The sequence below is a fragment of the Cavia porcellus genome, unplaced genomic scaffold (genome assembly GCF_034190915.1).
Source record: "Cavia porcellus strain 051 isolate PalLab524CR breed Dunkin Hartley unplaced genomic scaffold, mCavPor4.1 scaffold_6, whole genome shotgun sequence".
Lineage (NCBI taxonomy): Eukaryota > Metazoa > Chordata > Mammalia > Rodentia > Caviidae > Cavia > Cavia porcellus.
In genome coordinates this window covers 67014595-67037713 of record NW_026947489.1, presented here as the reverse complement: position 1 = coordinate 67037713, position 23119 = coordinate 67014595, and the positions used below count along the sequence as shown (strand labels likewise).

The following is a 23119-nucleotide window of genomic DNA, read 5'->3' as shown; positions in this document are numbered from 1 at the left end:
CATGATTCTCAGCATTCACACTGCGAAATGAGAGAAAAGGGAATTAAGAACACAGGCACCTTGTCATGAATATATTAGAAAGCTGTCTATATTTCATTAGCCAGATTGTAATCATCAAGTCAAGTGCAAGGAATCATGGGTCACGGAGCCTTTGTTCAAGGTCCTTCTGTACTTGGAGAACAATCAGGGGCTCCATTAGGAGGAAAGAAGAGATGTCAGACAATTGCCATTGTCATCCACAGCAGCCCCTTTCCAACTCCGGCCGAAATCTGAAACTCTACTACTTTACATAGTATTAGAGTTAGCCCTGCCCATGAAGCCTCCACTCCACTTTTCAGTCAGTGCTCAGAGACGCAGTCCGCTGAACGTTTCCCTGCTCCTTCGCAATACCCCAGGATGAGGACTATTAGTCGGGGAAATTGTTTGCTTCCGCTTGTGGTACAATAAAGTATTTCCGGAACTAGAGCGCGGGATCAGTGAATGCCCCGGAAGTATTTCCCGTAGGAAAAATGGCAGCGGTGCAAGCTGCCGGCTCGCTGCTTTGCAGCCAGCCTAGGGACTCGCCGCGGGAGCCGCCCCCTGAGCCCGGCGGTGGGTTCTACCGCTTGTCTGCCAGGCTCCGCGCACTGCGCCCAGATGACAGCAGCTCCTGCCGCACTGAAATCCACCTGCTCTTCGACCAGCTCATCTCGGAGAACTACCGCGAGGGCGGCGGCGTGGCCCCTGAGGTAGGCGGCGCGCCGGCTGCCCAGTCTCCATCCTGCTGGGAATCTGGCTTGTAGCTCCTATCAGTCTTTCCGGGGTGTTCCCCATCCCGTCCCAGCGACTTAATTCCTGGTTGGCTGGTTCCTTCCTGCATCTGAAAGATTGCAGCGAACTCGATCGAAACTTTCAAAACCCAACTTAAACACTTGCTCCAACATCATAGCTGTCATTTTTGGTACGCTGCCCTGTTCCTACCCTCCACTTCTTTTCTGTGCATCCGGCACTTTCCTACATACTATTCATTATTATTGCTTATGCAGTACTGCACTTTACCGTGAACAGCTTCAGCAACCTTAGAACGCGGATATTCCCAGGTGTTTTCGCGGATAAAAGATACTCAAGCTCGTAAGATCTGATGGGTGGCACACTGCTGGCAAGGAGCAGAGCTAGAATTGAAGCCTAAGGTTTGTCACACAAAGTCCCTGTATTTTCCGTTCTTCCACGCCAGCCTATCCCTTCTCTGCCTCCTCGTTATAAGTTGTTTTCACTGAGCAGGTTTTTTTTCATACGCGTTAAGGCCTTGGATACCACTTCCTAATTCCTGAATTCTTGAGCCAGTCAGTACCGTGGTCTCCTGTGCTCACAGGCATCTCAAACTTGACAGTTCTTAATGATGAATACTTTGTCTTCAGACACTCCTACCCCCAGTCCATCCTTCCCTCCAACAAGAACGTGTTCAGTCCACCAAGTCACACAGACACAAATCTTTCTTTCCCTTTCTTTATCCCAGGGCCTATCCAGTCCAGAAACTTCAGAGTCTGTCTCAAACATGTTTCTTAGTCCACATGCTCCTTTTCCCCTCTCCAGTGCCTTAAGCTAGATGACTTTCCTGACCTTTTCACTGATCTCCTCTCCATATCTCCTTCCTCCAGCTCAGCTGTTTTCCATACTATTCTTTGCTGTGCTGCCAGACTAATCTTTTCTGTGGTTTAAAAAAAATAGAAATAAAAACTGGCTATAAAAGTAGAAATCAGATATTGTAAAGATCTTAAATGCATATTGGTAAATACTGAAACAAGTTACAGAAAAATTCATACAATATGAGACAAATATGGGGCTTAAGGAAGGTGGGGTTTTAAATAATATATATGTATATATACACATGTACAAATATAATTTTAATGAGATTCGCAAGAGTTCTTAACAACAACAGAAATAGTCTGCTTCTCTAGGAAGCAGAGTGGGATTAAGGAAGAAAGAACTTTTGATTAATTGGTATACTTTGATATTTTTGTAAATAAATTGTGTTTTTCGGGTCTTCCCCTTTTGTGTCCCACGTGCAGTCATTTGAACCTTGCTGCTTTTCAAACACTTGCTGGTGTTGCACATCTCCAAATCTTTGCCCATTCCTTTTGCTTACAGTGTTTTTCGATGCCTTGTCTGGCAGAACTCTATTCTTTAAATCATTCCAGATTCTGCTTCAGAATCACCTCCATAAGGCCTCCTTAATTATACTTTTCCCACTGAGTTTGTACTTAATTCTTTTGGCCCTTAATTTAGTTGATACAAGTATATTTCTTATTCCTTCATTAGATTGTGATCTCTTTGAGGATCAGGAAAATGTTTGCTTCACCTTTAGAGCCCATCATATGTGGTGAATGCCTTTTTATTCTGTAAACATCAATGGATGAAGGGTGTGATTTGCAAACAGGTTCTTCTGTTCTTTTTTTTTTTTTAATAATTTTTTAATTTCACATAAAATTCATGAAAGTGTCATTTCTGATTTTCCCAGTTTCTAGAATCAAGTTTGCTTGTTTTTTTAGTGTTTTAACTTCAGTGTGTGCTTTTATATGCTGGAAGTTTTTCTTTGATTATTTCATTATACTGTCTGTATATAGCAGAAACTCTGAAATCTTTAGCCTGACAAAAACCATGTTGATTTTTCGCACATCCTTTTTTTTTTTGTACTATTATTTGATTTGCTCCCTCAAATTTCATTCAGATATCATTTTCCCCATTATGTGTGACTCTCCACTTTAATATTCCTTTTTTGCTGTGCTCTGGGTGTCTTTACGTGGCTACTAAGTGTTATTTTTGCTTTGTCTTATTTTTTTGGTAGGATGTCAGTGCTCTTCTTGTTCAAGCTTGCCGACTGGTGCCTCCTAATCAGAATCATCTTGTGAGCAAAGTATCTAAGCTGATCCATCATTTACTTAACAGATTACAGGTAATTCATGTAACTTTAGGGTTCAAATGATGAACTTTGAGAATAATTACATGCCTTTGAAATAACATCTGTCGTAGATATCATAGACTGGTCTTTTGAGATGGTAGGAAAAGCTAATACCCTAACAAAAATGATGTTAAATCTGACATTCTGTAGAATTCCAGAAATTTGCCAGTTAGAAGTGTTTCTGTCTGAGTCAATAAAGTAATGTCTTTCAGGTTCCCTGGATTGTTTTTCATTGAAGACATAGTTGATCCATATATGTTTCAATAAGTTAAAATGACCCCTACTTCTTTCCCACTAATACTTTCCCCCTTTGCTGAAGCTGTCATTTTTGTCATCTGTTTCCCTTATGCAGAACTTAAGTAGAAACCTGAGGGCAAGGGGATACTAGGATACAAAGTCACCAGTTATTTATATCAAGACATGTACTACAGCTCCCTTTATAAGGTTTTCCAACTTGCTAAACAAATCCCTTCCTGTAGAATTACAGTACTCCAGAATGTAAAGAGTACAAAATATATCAATTAGTATTTTGTCAATAGTGTGCTTTGGGTTATGAGAACCAGAAAAGCCAGCCCAGAATACCTAAACAATGAAAAACCAAAAGGGGAATTATTCCAGGTCATAAGTCCCAAGGAAGGCAGCTCTACAATCCCTTTAGAATAACAGGCTTACTGGTGTCTTTCCATTCTGTCAGCTTCTCACACATTCATAAAATGACTAGCTAATTCTAGACATCCCATGCAAAATAACTAACATTCAATAGAAGCCAAAAGACTGGTTAATTTTCTCTTGTATTTAACAGTGAGCAAACTTGACCCATAATTTCTCCAGCAAATTCTCCTGATGTCTTATTGGAGTGCTAATCATATGAACAACTCTCTAACCCTGTCTCAAAAGACGTGAATGGTCTTCCCATGAGTGACTTAAAATAGTGATCTGGTTTGGTGTCAGTGTTGGGAATTAAACCTATAGCCTCATACATGCTAACTGGCTCTCTAACACTGAGCTACCCCTCACCCCCCCAAACCAGTGGTTTCAAATTGACTGCACATTAAAATCACCTAGAGGGCTTGCACTTCCTAAATGATTGCAGTGTACAGCTAAAATGGGCTTACTGCAGGGTTTCTCACCCTCTGGACTCCTAATATTTTAGATCAAATACTTCGTTTGCTGTAATGATCCAGTGCATTATAATATGTTTAGCAGCATCTTTAGTATATATTCCCTAGATGCTAGTAGTACCCTTCCAGTCGCAACAATTAAAATGTCTATGGCTATTTTCAGATATTCTCTGGGGATCCAGATTGCCCCTGGCAATTAGGATTTTCCTGTGGGTCTCATGTAGGTGGGCATCTAGATGAAATTAGAACCATGTCATCAGAGAAGATGGAGGCTGATAGTTAACCAACAGTGTCTACACTGTGACATAAAAGTATTTTCAACTGTAGACCATTTAGAACTGATGTGAGATGGCTTCTGAACATTTACTATTCTCAGTTGTGTCATCTTTGTAACACTGACCATCCATGGCACCTTCAACCTATGGGGAGATTTCTACTGTTTGATAACATTTTATCTCAAATATCCATAAATTGAAATTTAAATTACCCTAATTTATCCCAAAATGATTGTGAACTCCATTAGGACAGGAATATACATCGCTTCTTGTATTCCTGCCACCAAGCTAGAGACACCGTAGCTATTAAGCAAATACGTTTATTTACTGTGTATTTTTTGAGTGCTTACTCTGTATAAGACAGTTCAATTGAATTAAGATTATCTTGTGTCAGCATCTGTTTAGTTCAAGGAAAAGTTAGTCAAGGACTTTACCAGGCTCTGCTTTGAGTGGAGAGATTAAAGGGACTAAATGACTAAGACTGTGGACAAGGAGAAGTCTTTATCTTGGTAAACTGTTGAATCTTTACAAGTGATCTTTTTTGACACATATAATAAAAGATTGCTATGCACTCACACAGCTTGATCCAGGGGAGCATAAATATGTATAAAAGGATGAAAATGTTCTTTTAAAGTTAGAGCATCTGTATTTTCCTCTGTCAATAGGTGATTGTTGATGAACAGAACTTGGATTTCTTGTTGTCGTATACTATTTCAGCTATTCAGCAGTGTAGTTCGTGGACACACATGGAAATTCTTCAAGCCCTCGCAGCTCTGGTTTACTACAATGGCTCAAACTGTCAAAAGGTAGCTTAAACCACACTCGGCCTTTCCTTTGAAAGACAAGCACAGACTCAAGAGTCCAGACACCTATGTTAAGGAATCTGGCCTTCTACTAATTGGATGTGTGACCATGAGCTGTCCTCAGAATCCTCCAGAGATGTGTTTCCTCATGTGTAAAATAGGTGCTCTGAGAACATAGTGGGACAGCGCTTGTAAAGTGCTTGACACTGCATAACTATTATTGTGGTTGTCATTGTTGTTCATCATCATGCAGCCAAAACTAAGGAGTTTCGGCAACTACCCAGTAATAATGCTTACTCATATTTTTTGGCATATCTTCGCATACTTAGCTGAGAGATTTGCCTAATAGCTAGTCCTTCTGGTTAAAAGAAAATAAAATCTATTTTCCTAGGAGCTTTCCTTAGACCAACAGTGACTGTTACTTTGTTTTAGTTTCTCCCGGACTTGCTAGGTAAGACTGGCCTCTTGCTGAAGATGAGTGACTTGACTCAGTCTGACCCTGAAGTCAGGAGAGCTGCAGTGCATTGTATGGCAAACTTATGTCTCAGGTATGTGGGTCCAGTCAGGTTACGCAGTAGTAATAAGACAAAACCTTTCCTAGGCCCTGTGTAGATTGTTCCATCTATCTGAAACCAGAGCTAACATAAAAACTAATAACCCGTGTTCTGTTAAGTTGTCTTATATTGTTTGTTTTCAAGAAAGCTTGTAAGGAAAGAGGAAAAAGTATATGCTAAAAGTGTATGTGCACTGATGGCAAGTTTTTTTTGTTTTCTATCGGTATAAATTCTAGTCATAGTAAGTCTTTGAGGAAGCTATGTTCATTTGAATTTAAACTCTGCTGTGCTTTATCTGTCAAGGCCACTTCCTTCTCTTTTAAGAGAATGGAACCAGCCTGTTACATATAAGAGGTTGCGAGTACCACAAACCTGAGCTTGTCTCTGCATAGTTTAGTGTCATCCAGTAGCTAAGAAGACAGATTCAGTCATATAATTCTAACTCAACAGGACCTGTTCATATATTTCCCTGGTGGAACTGGAAAGCAGAACTATAAGAGACTTCTTTTTTTTTTTTTTAAACCAAATGTGAAATTTATTTTTACTCTAGCTCTTCCTAGCAAATACAGTCTTTCTGTGTAGCAATCGAAAACATTTTTCACACCTCACTTGAATTCACAGAATAATGTATTTTAACAAATACAGTATCATATCCGGGAGACGGTCTATTTTTCTCTAGCAATAGTGATTGTTGAATGAGGTGTGTCAGAAATTACAGTTCTACTTATCTTTCCCCCCAGTTTTTATTGGACTATCATGTACACAGAAGTAAAAAACCAAACCGAACATCTCCACCAACTTTTTTTTTTATCATTTCTATATATTTTTTTTTATTTAAAAAAATATGTTTAAAAAGGGGGAGATTAAGATGAAAGAGAACATAACAACACAGTTCAGAACAGAGCAATTTAAGCAACATAGTGTTTCACCACAGGATAACCTGACATAACAGTAGTTACCATAGTGTCTCTTTCCTTGAAATATTTGAGTATGCCTTCATAATCTATCAAACATAACAAGACAGTGTAAAACCATTCAAGAGGGTAAAAATATTACGGGGTATCTAGAACCAACTAACAGAAAATGAACAACGGTTTCTGTATTATCTCTTTGACTATAAAAAATTTTGTTTGTACTATAACATATAATAAAATCCAATAAGATACAACATGATAAAACCAATGGAGAAGAACAAAAGGGATTTCAAAACAAGCTGATATTAAATGAGCAGTAGCTAATATAATGTCTTGTTTTCTTCAAAATAACTGATCATACCATTACAGACAATAAAATCAAACACCCCTGAATAAAACCATTCCAATTAATGAATTTTCATTATAAGGCTTCAAAACAATATAATGGGGAGTCATGATTACCACATACTTTTATGTATTCTTACCATTTCTTACACTAGGGAAACTATTCGGTATTTATACATGTGAGTTTGGTTTATTTCACTTATGAGTGTGGTCTCAAGCTGTGCCCACTTATTTATAAATATCTCAATGTGATCATTCTTTATAGCTGAGTAGTACTCCATTGTATAAAATTACCACAACTTTTGCATCCATTCCTCAGTTGATGGACACTTAGGTTGTTTCCAAGATCTGGCTATTACAAATTATGCTGCTATAAACATGGGTGCACATATATCACTGTGGTATGATGCTTTCAGTTCTGGGAATATGCCTAGATACTTCTTTTTCTGCATTCTTCTTCTACTTCTCAAACTTCTATAACTTTTCTCATAGAAACAACTCTTCCTTCTTCATATCTATTCAAGGCTGTACATGTCTCACAGCAATATCTAATTAGCCAAAGTGCAGCTTTCCATAGGGCAGTTGCATTTGAAGGGGTGTTCTAACTCCATTAGTATTACTGTATTACTGTTGATTCTTATTCATTTGCAAGTGCCAATTCAAGAGACTTTTCAGTTGTTTCTTGTTTGTGTTCTAGTGTGCCAGGACAGCCATATTTGGAGGAGAGCTACCAAAATATTTGCTTCAAAGCTTTCTTGACCATTTTACAGTCTTCAAAACCATCTGAGATGGATGATATAATATACTGTATGGTAGGTAGGACTATCACTGATTGTTGCAGTGTGTCTCAAAGCAGGAGTAGAGCAGAAGTTTATTATCAAAGAGTTTAATTTTGCTGCTATGTTAGTTTTGTGTAGAGGTGTTTATTCTTGTGTAGAATGTTTATAAGCCAGAAGACTGAATTCTTAGGTTTAAATTACCAGAAACTATTTTTATTTGTTTTGTTTTGCTTTGGGGTTGTTTTACCATTCTATATTTTAAGACAAAACTATTATTTTTCCTCTTGAGTATAAAAACAATAAAATTTTCAGGTGGTAACTTACTTTAAACTGACTAGGAAGAAAGTGGATTTCAATATCACAATTTTATTTCTTTTTTATATCTGACACATATGTGACAATTTATGAACATGTTTCAAATTCAGTGACGCATTTCAAACATTAAAGATACAAGATGGTGAAATTGTTTTGTAGTCCCCTTCTCAGATGCAACTCCTGGAGACGATTTGTTCCATGGTTCCTCAGATTTTTTTTCCGTATACAAATGGGTATATGTATCATTTTTAAGTTGAATCATATTTAGTGCACTTTTCTGCAGCTTTCTAGATTTTTAAATCTTAATGTCTTTTGGACAGCTTTTTAATACCCATTAGAATATCTTACATTTTCTAACTGAGGTATCTGGGAGACCTTGTGCAATTATTTATCATTTTGGAGCCTCCATGTTCCTTTTGGAAATGGGATACAACTGCTTTGTAGGGTTCTTTTGAGAAATACTATTGCAAATAAAGCACTTAAAGTGTTTGATGAAGTAGTAGTTTTACATGTAGCAGAGGGTTTGTTGCATCATCAGTGTGGTAATCATTATAACTGATGAAAATTGGGTAGACGTGGTGGTACACACCTGTAATCCCCCGAGGCAGGAGGCAGGCGAATCACCTTGAGTTCAGAGCCAGCCTGAGCCACATACTGAGTTCAAGGCCACCCTGAAACAGCAAGACCTGGCCTCAAAAAAATAATTCTTTTAATGAAAAGTGACTTTTTTTTTTTCATTTTTCCACCATTTCAAATAAGGCTACATACAGTTCATATCCTCCCCTGTGGAGGGTATTTCTGAAAGACAAAGACCTGGACATGAGATTACTGAGCTAAGAAATCTTGATGAGAATAGCCCTCTAGAAATTATATTTCTGTCATTTATTATGTGTTCCCATAGCCGTGCTTTGCCATATTACAGCTTTCTCATTTCTGATCTACCACTATTTCTATGCTACCACTTTTTCATTCCCTCTCTCTGTCTCTGTCTGTCTCTCTCTCTCTCTCTCTCTCTCTCTCTCTCTCTCTCTCTCTCTCTCCTTGCTCACCATTTTGTACATACTGGTTTTTAAGGAAGAACAATAAGACCATTTGATAAGAGTACTATTTTCTTTAGAAAATAACTCAGTGGTTTTTCAGGTCTGTTCTCTGGATCTTTGTCTCTGCTATGTGACTATGTTTCTAAAGTATTTTTCCATCATTTAGAGATTTTTTTTTCTCTTCCATCCTAAGTGGTGCCAAAATGTTGACTTCATAATAATTAAATTTTATGCTGTCTTCTAATTTTGGATTCTTTTCTCACCAGTTGTTACAGAATGCATTAAAGGGCATACAATCACTTCTAAATGGTGGGAAAATGAAGCTGACACAGACTGATGAACTTGGAGCTCTTTTAGCTGTGCTGAAGGTAAGGCAAGTTATCTCTATGGTAGTAATTTTGCTGTGTAAATTCCAGGCTTGAGAACCTGTTTATGTCACTGCTCTGAGGCTAACTTTAATGTATTAAAAGTTCATATATATATATTTTAAAAGAAAACAGAATAAAATGTTCATATTCAGGCATAGTTAAAAAGAGAAAACAACTTTGATTAAATAAATGTATCAAAATTGTAAAATTACAGTATCTTTGAATCTTAGGAGGAAATAGGTTATGTGACAGGATTTATAAGTAATTTAATTATAGATTATTTTGAACCTGCTCTTACTGTTTGTATTTGAAAGAAGAGCCAGGGCTTTGCCTTAGCAAGCTTCTCCCTGTAGTTGGCAGCCCATAAAGAGGCTTATCATCCGGCTACTCTTGCTGTCTGAGCCAGCCAGACAGCAGAAAAGCCAGGTTACCTCTCTGGGCACCCAGCTGTCTTGAGTTCAGCTAGGAAGGAGGAGCAAGTTTTTTAATGGCCTCAGGTCAGTGCCATATCTGACAGTCTGACTTTATTCTGACCAAAATTTAATTTTTTTTCCTATACCATTCTCTTAATCACTAATAAAATAGAGACAGATAGCTAGATGAAGAACTAGATAACAAAATAAAACTGATAAATTAGTTTTAAAAATTATAGACAGATAAAATATCCATTAAAATGATTGGCTAAGTTAAATAATGCACTAAAATCAGAACTATTTGGATGTGGCTAAAGCAGAGGCAACTTAAATGAGATTAAGCTCATTTTAAACCCTAAACCTTCAAAGAATCTATTTTCTGTCCCATTTTTATACTTTAGTCATCTTTTAAATATACATGTATTTGCATTGTGATTAATGGTATGGTAAATAGTTCTGTGACTGAATGTGTTGGATGTGTTTCCTTATTCTTCATTGTTAGAAAACCATGTTTCATGGACTCCCTGGACTAAACATAGAGATGCCCATAGTGCTTTACCCAACTCCACTTCCTCAGTATGATGGGCGACCACCTGTCAAACCACAGCAGTCCGAACTGAGTGCTTCCCGACCAACTGCGGTACATTTATGTCTGCTTAGATTTAAGCTATGAATTGTTTTGAGTTACTTGCTTGCTCCAGGGGCATCATTATAACCCCAAAAACTCACCTTGAATTTGATATCAATTTAGGGTATTTAGTAAATTTAAATTTACCAAGATTGTTGAAAATATCAGTTAAAGGGCTAGGAATTTAGCTCAGCAGCTTAAGCACCTGCCTGGCAAGCAGGAGGTTGTGAGTTCAATCCCGGTACAAAAAAAAAGAAAATACCAGTTAAACAAGAAGTCTTGGTACTATAACAGCTACAAAAATGAGCATTTGCTGTATCTCCAAAGCCAAGCATCCTCATTGCTAAAAGATTAAAACCAAGAATTGACTCAGTCTTTCTATAAAGGGGTGTCTGGTTAATACCTTAGGTCTCTGTCATCGTAGTACAAAGGCAGCCATAGATATATGGCGGTGCATAGGCATAGCTATCTTCCATTAAAATTTTATTTACAGAAGCAGACTATGAACTGGGCTGAATTTGGCCTTACCCATAATTCACCAGCATCTCTCAAGGTTATTAAAAGCTCACCTATCAGTCAGCTCACTCCGTCCATACTCTTCCCATTCACCAGATTCCCCAGCCTTTCAGATAGCTACCATCTCCCTCGTGTTTTGATTAGAGAATATGGCACATACAGATATGTTCATGTAGATGTATAAATTTTATATCCAGAAATTTAATACCCAGTTAAAAATGCTTAGAAGTTAGAAGACCATATTAATATTTTTGATTGGATTACTGAACACAACTATTTGCGGTCTCACTGTTTGAATGTTCACTTTGTATGCTTTGATCCTGTGACCTGAAACACCATTTCTAAGATGATAGCGTGTAATCTATTAACTGGTGATAGCTTACTGTTTGTTTTTTTTTTTTTTATAGTTCTGAATTACTTGTACCCTTACACTGTTTTGTTTTGTTCTGCTTTTTTTTCTCTTTTTCCTTTTAAATAAAAAAAAATAAATGCTTAAAAATTAGAAATTAGCAGAATGGTGTGATCAGATTTGCATCTTTGAAAAACTACATTAGTAGTAAGCACAACAAAAGAAAATTAGTCTGACCCTCAGTAAATAGTCCAAAGTAGAAAGGATGAAGGCTGTTGTCCTCAAGGCAAGGGACTTTGAGCATACAGAGAAAAGCACAGATTCCAGAGATACTTGAATATCAGAAGGAAGTAGGGAAAAAGAAACTGGCATTTACTAAATATCTATGCTGATGTAACCTCAGGATCCAAAGACATGCATTAGATGTAAAGGATCACAGTTCTGTGTACATGCACCTAGAGTATTGCTATGTATCTTAATTGGAAAAATTGAGGAAATACTCAAGTTGCTTTCCATAGGCTTTGATTCTCTCTAGTTATGACAGCTGAATGATTTCACTACATCTATGCAAGATAGGTAGTACACATGAGGGAGGTCCAGCCCAGAGAGGCTACATGATTTGCCCCGTCACAGAGGCAGAATTTAAACCTGGTCTGTCCAGTAGACTTCTTGTCTCATTTCTTCCAGTGCTGAATGATGTATGTAAACACTGAACATTGTGCCTGATAGAAATGCTATTGAGTAAATGCCACTTTTTTCTTTTTTCCTTCAAATTATGTGTTGAGAACATAATTTAGTTACCTTCAAATGAGGTGTAGTAGCAATGATTCAGTTGAAAACCTTTTGAAATAGCTATCAATATCTATCATATGTATATATATCTTTATTTGCTCCTAAAATCAGAATAAAAAGAAAAAATCCAAGGTAAAACCAAAGAAAATCCTGCAAGGAGAGGAGGAGGAAGAAGAATCCAATGATGAAGCAGAAGCAGCTGTAGGCACTGGCACAGGCAGCAGGAACATGTGCGAAGGAAGCACCCAGTGTCCCTCCTCTGTGGGTGTCCAGAGTTTACCTAGAAATGAGAGCGGAACTTCTGGAAGAGCCCAAGTCTCCTCCCCTTTCAGGTCTTCCAGTTGGAAGAGAGTTAGCAGTAGTGAATCGGACTATTCTGATGCAGAAGGAAGCATGCAGGGTAAAGTGAGGTAGTAGTATTTTGTTATATTTTTATACCTTGTATTTTAGTTGCATGTGAGTTTACCTTTGCTTAAAAACATGACCATTGCATGTAATTGAAGATTCTCATTTGAATGAAGTTTTGTGTTACTCTGAAAATGCCTTGCTCTTTTGATTTACCTTTGGCCAGGTTATTGCTGTCCCTAGAATAGTGTTTCCATCCCTATTTTTTTTTTTTTTTTTTTTTTTTGCATTTTTGTCTTGTTAACCACTATTCATCTTTGATAAGAGCTAAGAGAGCATATTCTCTGGGAAACTTTTTCCATTCTCCCTTTCCCAGTTCTGATTAGGTGCCCTTCTATATGACCCTTTGACTTCACTCTGCCCTGGTGTTATTTGCAATGTGTTGTAGTTATCTATTTATCTTATCACTCACTGCCATTAACAAATTTATCAAGGGCAAAGGCTTTGTTGATGCCTGCCTGCTTCAGCATAATGCCTGGCACAGGCCTATAAACTCACTTGGGCTATATTTTGAATGAATGGGTAGAGACTCCACATTGTTTAATGTCTAACACTAGTTTCCTAATATCAAAATATTACCCTCTTATTCTCTCTCTACTTGTGTTTTTGGTCTGCCTTAATACCTTGTTATTAAGCAAACTGCCTTAACATGTTTTGATTTTTTTTAATTTTAATATCACATTAACATCTTTAAGGATTATTCAGAAAGCTTAATTTTGGTCTGCCTTAATACCTTGTTATTAAGCAAACTGCCTTAACATGTTTTGATTTTTTTTAATTTTAATATCACATTAACATCTTTAAGGATTATTCAGAAAGCTTAATTTTTCAATTTATCTTTTGAATTTGCACGAATAAATAGCATTTTATAGGTTTTTTTGTTGGGTTGTTGTGTGTGTGTGTGTGTGTGTGTGTGTGTGTGTGTGTGTGTGTGTGGTATTGGAACTGAACTGAGGGCCTTGTACATGCTAGGCAAGTACTCTACCACTGAGCTATATCCCCAGCCCTACATTTTTTTAAAAACTGCTGAAAACCTTTTTCCTTCTTATTTTGTAAAAGGTCATACCAAGCCAAAGTTCGCCAAGGAGCATTAGCTTGTTTTCTTTCTACAATAAAGTCAATAGAAAAAAAAGTTCTTTATGGCTACTGGTCAGCCTTTGTTCCTGACACGCCAGAGGTTGGAAGCCCACAATCTGTGTCCTTAATTACACTGACCTTAAAAGATCCTTCTCCAAAGGTAAGAGCATTTCCATTGTAAGCTTTCTTTTGGGAAGGGAAAGTTACCATGTCTCCATTTCTTTTCCCTGCCCTATCTGATGTATCTGTTCATATTAATACTAACTCAGGTCCTCACCTGAGAACCACTGGACAGGCAGGAAGAAATGGGCTTCCGTGACTAACAGAATGAGAGGGATTCCATAGAGGAATCTGGTCCAAGGCTTGCTTGAGCACACTGATTTACAACTTTGATGTCTCCTTTGAGCTCCACTGCTGTGCTTCCTTTCCCACAAAAATATTGATGGCTGTTGTATTTATAATAGAAAAAAAAATGCAGATGGTTTCAGAAATTCAGTGAAATATTATGGTCCATAATGGACATAAAGGATGTACACAGCTTAGAAAAATTCTCATAGTATTTTGTTAAGCTCAGGGTATAAATAGTATATACAGTAGGATCCCAATGACTTTTTCTTTCAGTTTTTCTATATTTTTTAAAATTATATATAATGGATATTTGCATGTTTTAATGAGAAAAAATATTTTTTTAAAAAATGAAGAAATGGTTGGCAGTCATAGATATCTACAACAAGATATCTGTTACAAGATGCTGTAACTCTGGCTTTCTTAGTGTTCATAATACATTGAAGCACCCCTTGTCACCTTCTTGAATAGATAAGAAAACTCGTAGATGCCCTTCAGAAGCTTAAGACAGCCTTAATTATACACAAAAGAATTCCTGTGATGATGGGGCTGGGGATTTAGCCCAGCGGCATAAGCACCTGCCTTGTAAGCACGTAGTTGTGAGTTCTGTCCCTAGTACAAAACAAAATTCAGTCAATAAAATTTAACAAACTAAGCTTTCTGGGAGTTGTACCTATTATGATTTGCTAGCGCATCAGTAATTTAGAACTTGTGAGCAGGATATTAAATACTGATGTAAGAATAAATGAAGCAGAACATGAACAAGGTTCAGTATCATAAGTAATTTTATAATAAAGACATTAAGACGTATTGAAATTAACTCAGAAATATGAGAAGTATAACTTGGTATAATATCAAATTTCTATATAGATTATATACCATATGGGAAAAAATAACCAATTTTAGTGTCATTTCTTTTGTTTTCATCTGTGATTTTCATGAGTGTTTTCTTCCTTAGGATACCAAAGTTAATTGAACTTATTTATTTATTTTTATTTTTATGTTTTTTTTTTTTTACTTTTTCAAAATCAGTTCATTTCTTTCCACAACCTGATCTTTAATTTTATTTGGTCTGTGAGCTGTTGAAGTTATAGCTTTTAATTACTTATATTTTATATGGTTTTGTATGTATCAAATAATAAATCTCCTGGTAGGTGAAAATTATATGAATTTCAGATTCCATTATTCATAAGCGAAGTTGTGGTGCAGTTCAGCTGTATTTATTCCTTTACATAGTGTCTGTATTCCCAGAGCAGAGAGAGTGGTCCTGACAGAGATTCTGTCCTGCAAGGTCTAAGCCATAAAACATGTATGATTGGCGCTGTACAGAACAAGTTTTCCAGTCCCAGCTGGATTCCTGGGTGAGCTGTGTTCATAGTCTCACTCCCCACACATGAGTTTCTGAAGCATTGTCAACTTCCTAACTAAATAATCCTGCTTCATTCCGCAGACTCTTGTGATGTACTACACACTTATGTTAAGATGAGTACATTGCTGAGTCCACTGCACAGAAGGCCCGTAGAAATGATTCATTGCTTGGTTTTTTGGAGGGGAGGTAATATGGTTATAGGCTTTCTGGAAAACCATACAAAACCATATAAAGTAAAAATCCACAATCTTCATATTGAGTAAATATTTTAATTAGATTGTGGAATTGTAAAATTCATTCCCTGCTTTGGAAACCTCTGACCTGATGGTGTTTTATTGGCATTTAGGGGTGAGTTGGCCAAAGAGGGTACCATATTCCATATTTAGAGTCCTGCATTTATTACCTGTATTCCAATTCAAATTTAGCCAAATTGACTTTTTATTTATTGTCTTTTTGAGACAGGGTCTTACTATGCAATTCGGGCTGGCCTTGAATTCAGCAATCCCCCTGCCTCAGCCTCTGCAGTGCTGGAATTATAGGCATGCACTACCACATCCAGCTTAAATTTACTTTCTTTTCATTTCTTTATTCATTTCTGATTCTTAGTGTCAGAAAATCATCTGCATACCAACTGAAAGTGAACCTTATAAAGAAAACCTTAATGCTGTGACATGTTTCCTGACATAGCAGTCCATGACAACAGTGTACTTTTCCAAAACTGTTTCATCATACAATTATATTTAATCTCACCACAAGGAATATGATGACCTTTTTTGTTAGACTTAGGTTTGAATAAACTTGGCCTCTGATCCTTATTCTTATGCTTAGGATTTCAGGTTTTCATGCTATGATGTACCTTAGACTTATTCCTTACTTTAAGAAAACCTAACAGCATGTAAGATTTTTTTTTTAATGTATGGAGTACAAGTAGCCTAGTTCATGACTGTTTTCAGAACCTAATAATCCCACTGTCTTTTTTCTCCTAAGTAAGGTCATTGATTCTGAATACTTTGAAAACTATATATAGGAAAGGAAATCTGCCTCTTAATTTTTAACTAACTTGTATGAATCATCCTGAAATTTCAGACACGTGCCTGTGCGCTGCAAGTTTTATCTGCCATATTAGAAGGCTCAAAGCAGTTTCTTTCTGTTGCTGAAGATACCAGTGACCACAAAAGGGCTTTTATTCCCGTTTCCGTAATGATCGCTTCCAGCATTAGAGAGTTGCACAGGTGTCTTTTGTTAGCTTTGGTGGCAGAGTCATCATCACAGACCCTTACCCAGATAATTAAGGTAAATATTCTAAGCTGCCTGTGGTTCCTGGGAGCACTCTTTGTTTGAATTTTGTATGTTTTACATAGCCTGAAAGTAATGACTTAAAAATATAAATAATAATTTTACTAAAGATATCCTATTTGGAAGTCCATACCCACTTGTCTGAGCTAATCTGTAATTTCTGTATGTCCAAATAAATGGTGTTTCTTTATTTTACTAAAAATGCTTCTTTAGTTTTAGTATTAAGTTATACCAATGTATTTTTAAACAGTTGTTATTTTTTAAAAGAAAGGAACTGATTTTCATTAAGTATAAAGACCTTTTAAATTACATGCTATAAAATTTTGTTTCTATAGAATGGGTTAATCAGAAATATTGATAAGCTGTTTTTGTGTATGTGTGTGATTTACAGTGCCTTGCAAATTTAGTATCAAATGCACCTTATAACCGCCTGAAACTGAGCCTGCTGACCAGAGTCTGGAATCAGATAAAGCCTTATATTCGCCACAAAGGTTGGTAGTGTTTTTTAAACAAATTTCTTTTTACATCAAATGTAGGTTATTAATAAATTTTAGATCTTTGTGAAAAGCCAAAGAGATCAAGAGATGGAGAGGGGTAGGGGATAAAAAAAGGAATTTGAATGTGTTAAGTAGATGTACCAACTATATACAAGGAATATAAACATTTATTGCAAACATATACCAAAAAAAAAAAAAAAAGAAAAGAAAAATGGAAGGAGATCAAGAGCTGGGGGAAGGGAAAGAGAAGGAAGAGAAAGGGAATGAAAAAAGGAGTTAAGATGGACCAACTTCCCACAAGGAATGTAAATGTTATATGCTACACACATATGCTCATGAACTAAAATAACTTTTTTTAAAGGATTCAGAACATTTCATAGCTCTGAAGAGAGTCTATTCTCCTGTAAAATTTAATGCAGCTGTGTAATGTGCATACCATCTCCCCTCAATAAATGTAGTCATTGTGAACTACAAACAGGTACTAACAAAAAAATAATTTAATGTTGCTTCAGTTCTTCACAGCAATGACCAGTGTGTCTTTAGAATTAGGAATAAAACAATTACATGTGGCCAACTCAAATGTATTATAATTATTATTTTTAGGCATAGGTAGAAGATGGATGCATAGGTGGGTGAGTGATGGATGCATGGATGGAAAGGCAGATGTCATCCTCTTTTGGGAAGAAAAACTATAATACAAAGTACCTAACTTCTTTAACATTGTTTCCTCTGAAATTCAGATAAATCCCCAAACTTCAAATCCTCCCTAACCGTAGTTTTGATTTTTTATTTCCTCTCTTACTGCCACACATAATAGCTGTGTGCTATAAACATATACTGTTAGCATTTATTTTTCTTCTGTTTAAAGCTGTCAAGTCAGACCACATTCTGATTAGCTAAGTTTTCATTCAGAATTACAGAAGAAGGAAGTATGGATGTTTCCACTTGAGCAGAAGAATACTGGACCTGAGTGAGTCTGAGGGTCTGCAGCCCGCTCCCATCACTGCCCTCGTATAGCCATGGCCCTCCTGTCCCCTAGTTTTCTCCTAACTGGAAGAATTATCTCTATCCCAGGAGATGTTTATGAGGCTCACATGATACAGTGATGTGCAAACTAAGTCCAGCCCACCCATTTCACAGGACTCAGAAACAAGTCTTGCCTTTAGCTTTCCATCATATTAGTGGCAGAAGTAACTTTAAACAACTCAGGTCTCCAGCTCCATCCTCTGTTCATTCTACTGCACCTGCTTTTCTGTGTTCGTATGTTTAACTGAGTGGAATGCACTATTTCAAGTATCTGACTTTGTTCTCTAGTAACTTTTTATTATTAAAATGTTCAAAGCTTGAAACAGTCAAATAGAAATGTAACAATACATATAAGATCTATATGAAGACTATAAAACTGATTAAAGAAATCAGGCACCAAATAAATGGAAAGACAATCCATGTTTGTAGATAGGAAGACTCGGTACTGTCAAAATATCAGTTCTTCCCCACTATAGGTTCAGTGAAACCCTAGTACAAATCCCATCAAATTATTTTATGGGTATCAACAAACTGATTTTAGAGTTTATATGGAGAAGCAGAAGACCTGTAATGGCCAGCACAGTACTGATAGAGAAGAGCACAATTCAAAAGACCGATGCTACCCAACTTCAAGATCTGTTATAAAACTACAGTAATCAGTCTTGGAATAGCTAGACATGCACATGCAAAAGAGAAAAAAAAAAGCTTGGACACAGACTTTTTAGCGTTTTTCCTACACTGTTTTAAAATTCTGGATTCATTGAAGGTTCATGTATTACATTTAATTATTACATCACTTTAGAGTTTTGTAATCAGGTGTCTTCTCCCACGTTGTGTGGGTGTGTAGTGGTAGTACTGGGGACTGAATCCAGAGGAGCTGTACTACCAAGGAGTGTATCCCCAGTCCTTTTTGTTTTTTGTCGGTACTGGGGATCGAACTCACGACCGCCTGCTTGCAAGGCAGGTGCTTATGCCGCTGAGCTAAATCCCCAGCCCAAGTCCTTTTTGTTTTGAGACAGATCTCACTAAGTTGCCCAGGCTGTCCTTGAACTTGGGATCCTCCTGTCTCAGCCTTCTGAGTACCTGTGGGTTTTTTTCTTTTTCTTTTTTATAATACTGATCCTTTGCAACTGTCCAAGTCAGTTGTCTTACAGAATAAATTTCCAGTGTTTTGATTTATTGGATTGTTTCTTTATGATTTGCCTCATTTATTTCCTATGAGCTAGAAATTCAGTAGTTTTTAATTGCCTGCAGAGATAACTGTGATCCTTGGACAGTGGTTCCCACGTGATAAGGTCTCTTTGTTTTCACAGACGTTAATGTTCGTGTGTCAAGTCTCACACTCTTGGGAGCTATCGTGTCCACTCATGCCCCTTTACCTGAAGTCCAGCTCCTCCTTCAGCAGCCCTGTACTTCTGGACTCAGCAATAGCAACTCCGCAACTCCTCACCTCGGCACTCCTGAGTGGTGGAAGAAAGCCCCAGCAGGACCCTCTGTGGAAGAAGCAGCAGTGAGCTCTCCCAAGGGGGTCTCAGAGCCCTGCTGGCTCATCCAGCTTTGCATTTCCATTCTCGTGCTGCCCAGGGAGGATTCCTGCTCAAGTAGCGACACTGGCCCTGTGGCAGGCAGCACCTACGAACCCTCTCCCATGCGACTGGAGGCCTTACAGGTAGGCATCTGCGTCTCCCACTCTGAACGTGGTGAGGGTTCCTTCTTCACAAGGCAGCTATGAGGAGTGGGGACACGGAAGGTGTGGGAATCCAAGCCACATGTCAGTAACGTCAGCAGCATGAGGGGTTTGGTTGTTCCTTAGGGGTAGGGGTAAAATGCCAGATTCATCCCACACACACACTTTTTTTTTTTTTTTTTTTTTTTTTTTTTGCAAGCTATTGTAATCATCTCTGGTCTTTATGACAGTTAGGTATGATTGCACAGTAATTTGGAAAGGAATTACAGAGTTAATCTTTGATTTCTGCAGCTTGTTTAGTTTTTGATAAATTGTGTCAGGTCTTTTATTTGCTTAATACAGATAAAATAACTGTTCCTTCAGAAGAAAACAAGCCTAAATTTTAAAAAAATACTTGCTTTTCTGTACTCAGATGTAGTCTAAGCTTAGTCCTAGAGGCTGCTGCTGATTATCTGGATAACGTTAAGCATTTCTTTAACCTTCTCAGCTTTCATTCCTTCCTCCGTGAGCTCAATTATTACTTTACTCCAAGGAGTTGTTCTTCCAAGAGAGATATGAGATATGAGAGATATGAGAGAGATAATAAGGAAACACAATAACAAACTGTAAAGTATCATAAAATTATGATTGTTCATTGATGTTAGTCATAAGGTAAAGGCTATGGTTGTTTTTCATTTAGTTCAACATTAGATTTCAAACCTTTGTTAAGTGGGCATGATTTCTGAAGTATTCGAACACTTTTGTGTATTCAAATCTTGGGATTAATTCCTGCTGTCTTTTAGGTATTGGCTCACCTGGCCAGAGGCTACTTTCCAATGGCTCAGGTCTACTTGATGGAACTTGGTGAGGTGATTTGCAAGTGCATGGGCGAAGCAGATCCATCCATTCAGCTTCATGGAGCAAAGGTAATTCCATTAAAGCTATGTGCATTTTTCTTCTGAGATTTCTTAAAGAGATTTCAGGTAAGGAAGACATTACATTCGTCTGTTTTCAGCTCTTGCCTATGAACCTGAAGAACTGATTTAGTAATAAATTCACAACCTACAGCTGTTATTTTGCTCTTTGAAGGAATGTCTGTGTTACAGGAGTTAATGAGAAAAGAAGAAAAATCAGCTAGAAATTGGTTTTTCTCCTTGATTTAAGGTGATCTCTAAACTGAAGTAAACTTGCTTAGAACCTCCACAATTCTAATGCTCAACTCTGATAGTTATTTCTTTTATTTTGGCAGCTTCTGGAAGAGCTAGGTACAGGCATAATACAGCAGTATAAACCAGATTCAGCCGTACCACCTGGGCAGAGAGTACCAGTCTTCTTGGTAAGTCCATGCCCTTTCATAATTCTATCTGCTTAGTGCTTCAGTTTGTTTTGAGGCTTAGGATAAAGTAGGGTAGACAGTAATGGTTTCTTCCAGTGTGAAAAATTACAGTTCATAATCTGCATAATATGAAATTTGCATGAGTAGATTTTATTTACAATTCAGTACATAGTAGGATTATATGTATATACAACCAGCAGTGGCAAAAACAACAGTTCTTTTGCATAAAACCTAGCTTGGTTATTAAGCCTACCAAAGAAGGCAGAGAGAGATGGGGATTATATATTAGAAGGCATAAGGTCAAATCTGAAGAGCAACATATAACAGGTCTGTAGTTATGAGCACAGTCTCCTCATTTTAAGAGGAATAAAAACCCTTAAAGCGAAAGGCCATAGAAAAATTGAATGAAACGTAAGGGTGCTGGCCCCCAGTAGGTGCTCAGTGAATATTACTTCCTATAACCCCTTCACCCCACCCCTCATGATTCCTTGTCAGTTCCTGGGATCTCATCTTCTTCTGTTGTCCCCACTATGCCAGTTCTTCTTTAAATGAAGTGCATGTGATCCATTAAAAAAAAAAAAAAAAAAGGCTTCTACTCACTGCCAAAAGCAAAATTGACTCAGAATTGGTGCTATTATCTTTTTCTCTCCTTCTCACCTATTTTTTCCCTTCATAATTTCCATTATTCATCAATGAATTTAAAATGTCTGATCCTCATCCCTTCCTGAGGCTGCCATTTCAGCTTTCATGTGACCATTCACAGGGAGATGAGCTGGACTTTGCTGTCACTCTTACCAGGTTGGAATCCATACAGCAACTTGAAACACTATACCTTCATCGTCTGACACAGTTTTGGTGGGTCAGGAATTGACGTGGTTTGGTGAAGGGGTTGCGAGATCTTTCAAGGCAGCTCATTCGTGTACCTAGCCAGGTGGAGGTGGCTGCTGGCAGAAAGTTCACTCAGGTCCTCCCCAAGCTGCCCTCTCCACGGAGCTGTATGAGTGTTCTCTCAACCTGGCAGGCAGCTTCTCGCACAGAAAATGATTCCAGAAAAAGAGCGAGACAGAAACTCTAGTGTCTTTTATGACTTAGAAGTTTCGAACGGTCGTTTCTACAGCATCCTGTTGGTCACACAGGTCAGCCCTACTCTGTGTGTGAGGGGACTGAGCAGAAGTGTAAATATTAGTGAGTGAGACTAACTGTGGGCCCCCTGGAAACTGCAGCCACACCTTCTATCCACATTCTTTAGGACTGAGGTAGAGAGAGACTATACTGGGTTTCTAGGTATTTTGTTCCACAAATACACAGCTAAACCCAGGACAAAGTACATGGGACAGAAACTGAAGATCCCAACACCGCAGATGGATTTGCAAATGAAGGTTAAATCCTATGTCTTTTTTGAGTTTTGTTTGTTTATTTTTAGGGCAGGCACTTTGCTGCTAAGCTACATTCCCAGCCTCACTAGCCCTTTCATAAAGCATGGGAACAAAAGTGTGCAGATGCCTACCTGAGAGGTTTTAAAGTGAGATAATTTTTCAAAATTTTTAAAAGGCTGTTCCACAATTTAAGAGTGTCCCCAGTGTACCAGTCCTGGTGATAGGAATTTGGCATAAAGTTTGCATTTTGTTTTCATACCCTCTGTTCCAGGTGGTGATGTTCTGGACTATGATGCTGAATGGTCCTCTGCCTCGAGCCCTGCAGAGTTCAGATCACCCAACGCTGCAGGCGAGCGCCTGTGATGCCCTGTCTGCCATCTTGCCGGAAGCCTTCAGCAGTCTTCCGGTAATGCCAGCTGTGGTTCTTCCCCTTCAAACCATGCCCAATGTGTCAGAGCTTGATCCTTTTTAATTTTGAACCATTTTTGACACTTGCTCTGAGGAAAACGAGATTCTCTTGCTTGTGTTTGGGATGGGGACAGTGGGCCACAGCAATGGGAAAACTTAAAAAAGTAA

The 23119-nt window shown here is 37.7% G+C and overlaps 1 protein-coding gene across 1 annotated transcript in view; it reads left to right on the top strand.

Annotated features, from left to right (window-relative positions):
• Window positions 1-481: 481 nt before the first annotated feature.
• Heatr6 (HEAT repeat containing 6) overlaps window positions 482-23119 on the top strand; it is a 32847-nt gene continuing 10209 nt past the window's right edge. Inside the window, exons 1-15 of the mRNA XM_003469466.4 lie at window positions 482-728; window positions 2825-2932; window positions 5000-5140; window positions 5570-5685; window positions 7648-7762; window positions 9351-9452; window positions 10368-10505; window positions 12262-12560; window positions 13615-13792; window positions 16433-16639; window positions 17034-17133; window positions 19479-19834; window positions 20635-20757; window positions 21081-21167; window positions 22815-22949. Coding sequence (XP_003469514.3) covers window positions 510-728; window positions 2825-2932; window positions 5000-5140; window positions 5570-5685; window positions 7648-7762; window positions 9351-9452; window positions 10368-10505; window positions 12262-12560; window positions 13615-13792; window positions 16433-16639; window positions 17034-17133; window positions 19479-19834; window positions 20635-20757; window positions 21081-21167; window positions 22815-22949 — 2424 coding nt within the window. The 5' untranslated portion in view covers window positions 482-509. The remainder of the gene's footprint in view (window positions 729-2824; window positions 2933-4999; window positions 5141-5569; window positions 5686-7647; window positions 7763-9350; window positions 9453-10367; window positions 10506-12261; window positions 12561-13614; window positions 13793-16432; window positions 16640-17033; window positions 17134-19478; window positions 19835-20634; window positions 20758-21080; window positions 21168-22814; window positions 22950-23119) is intronic.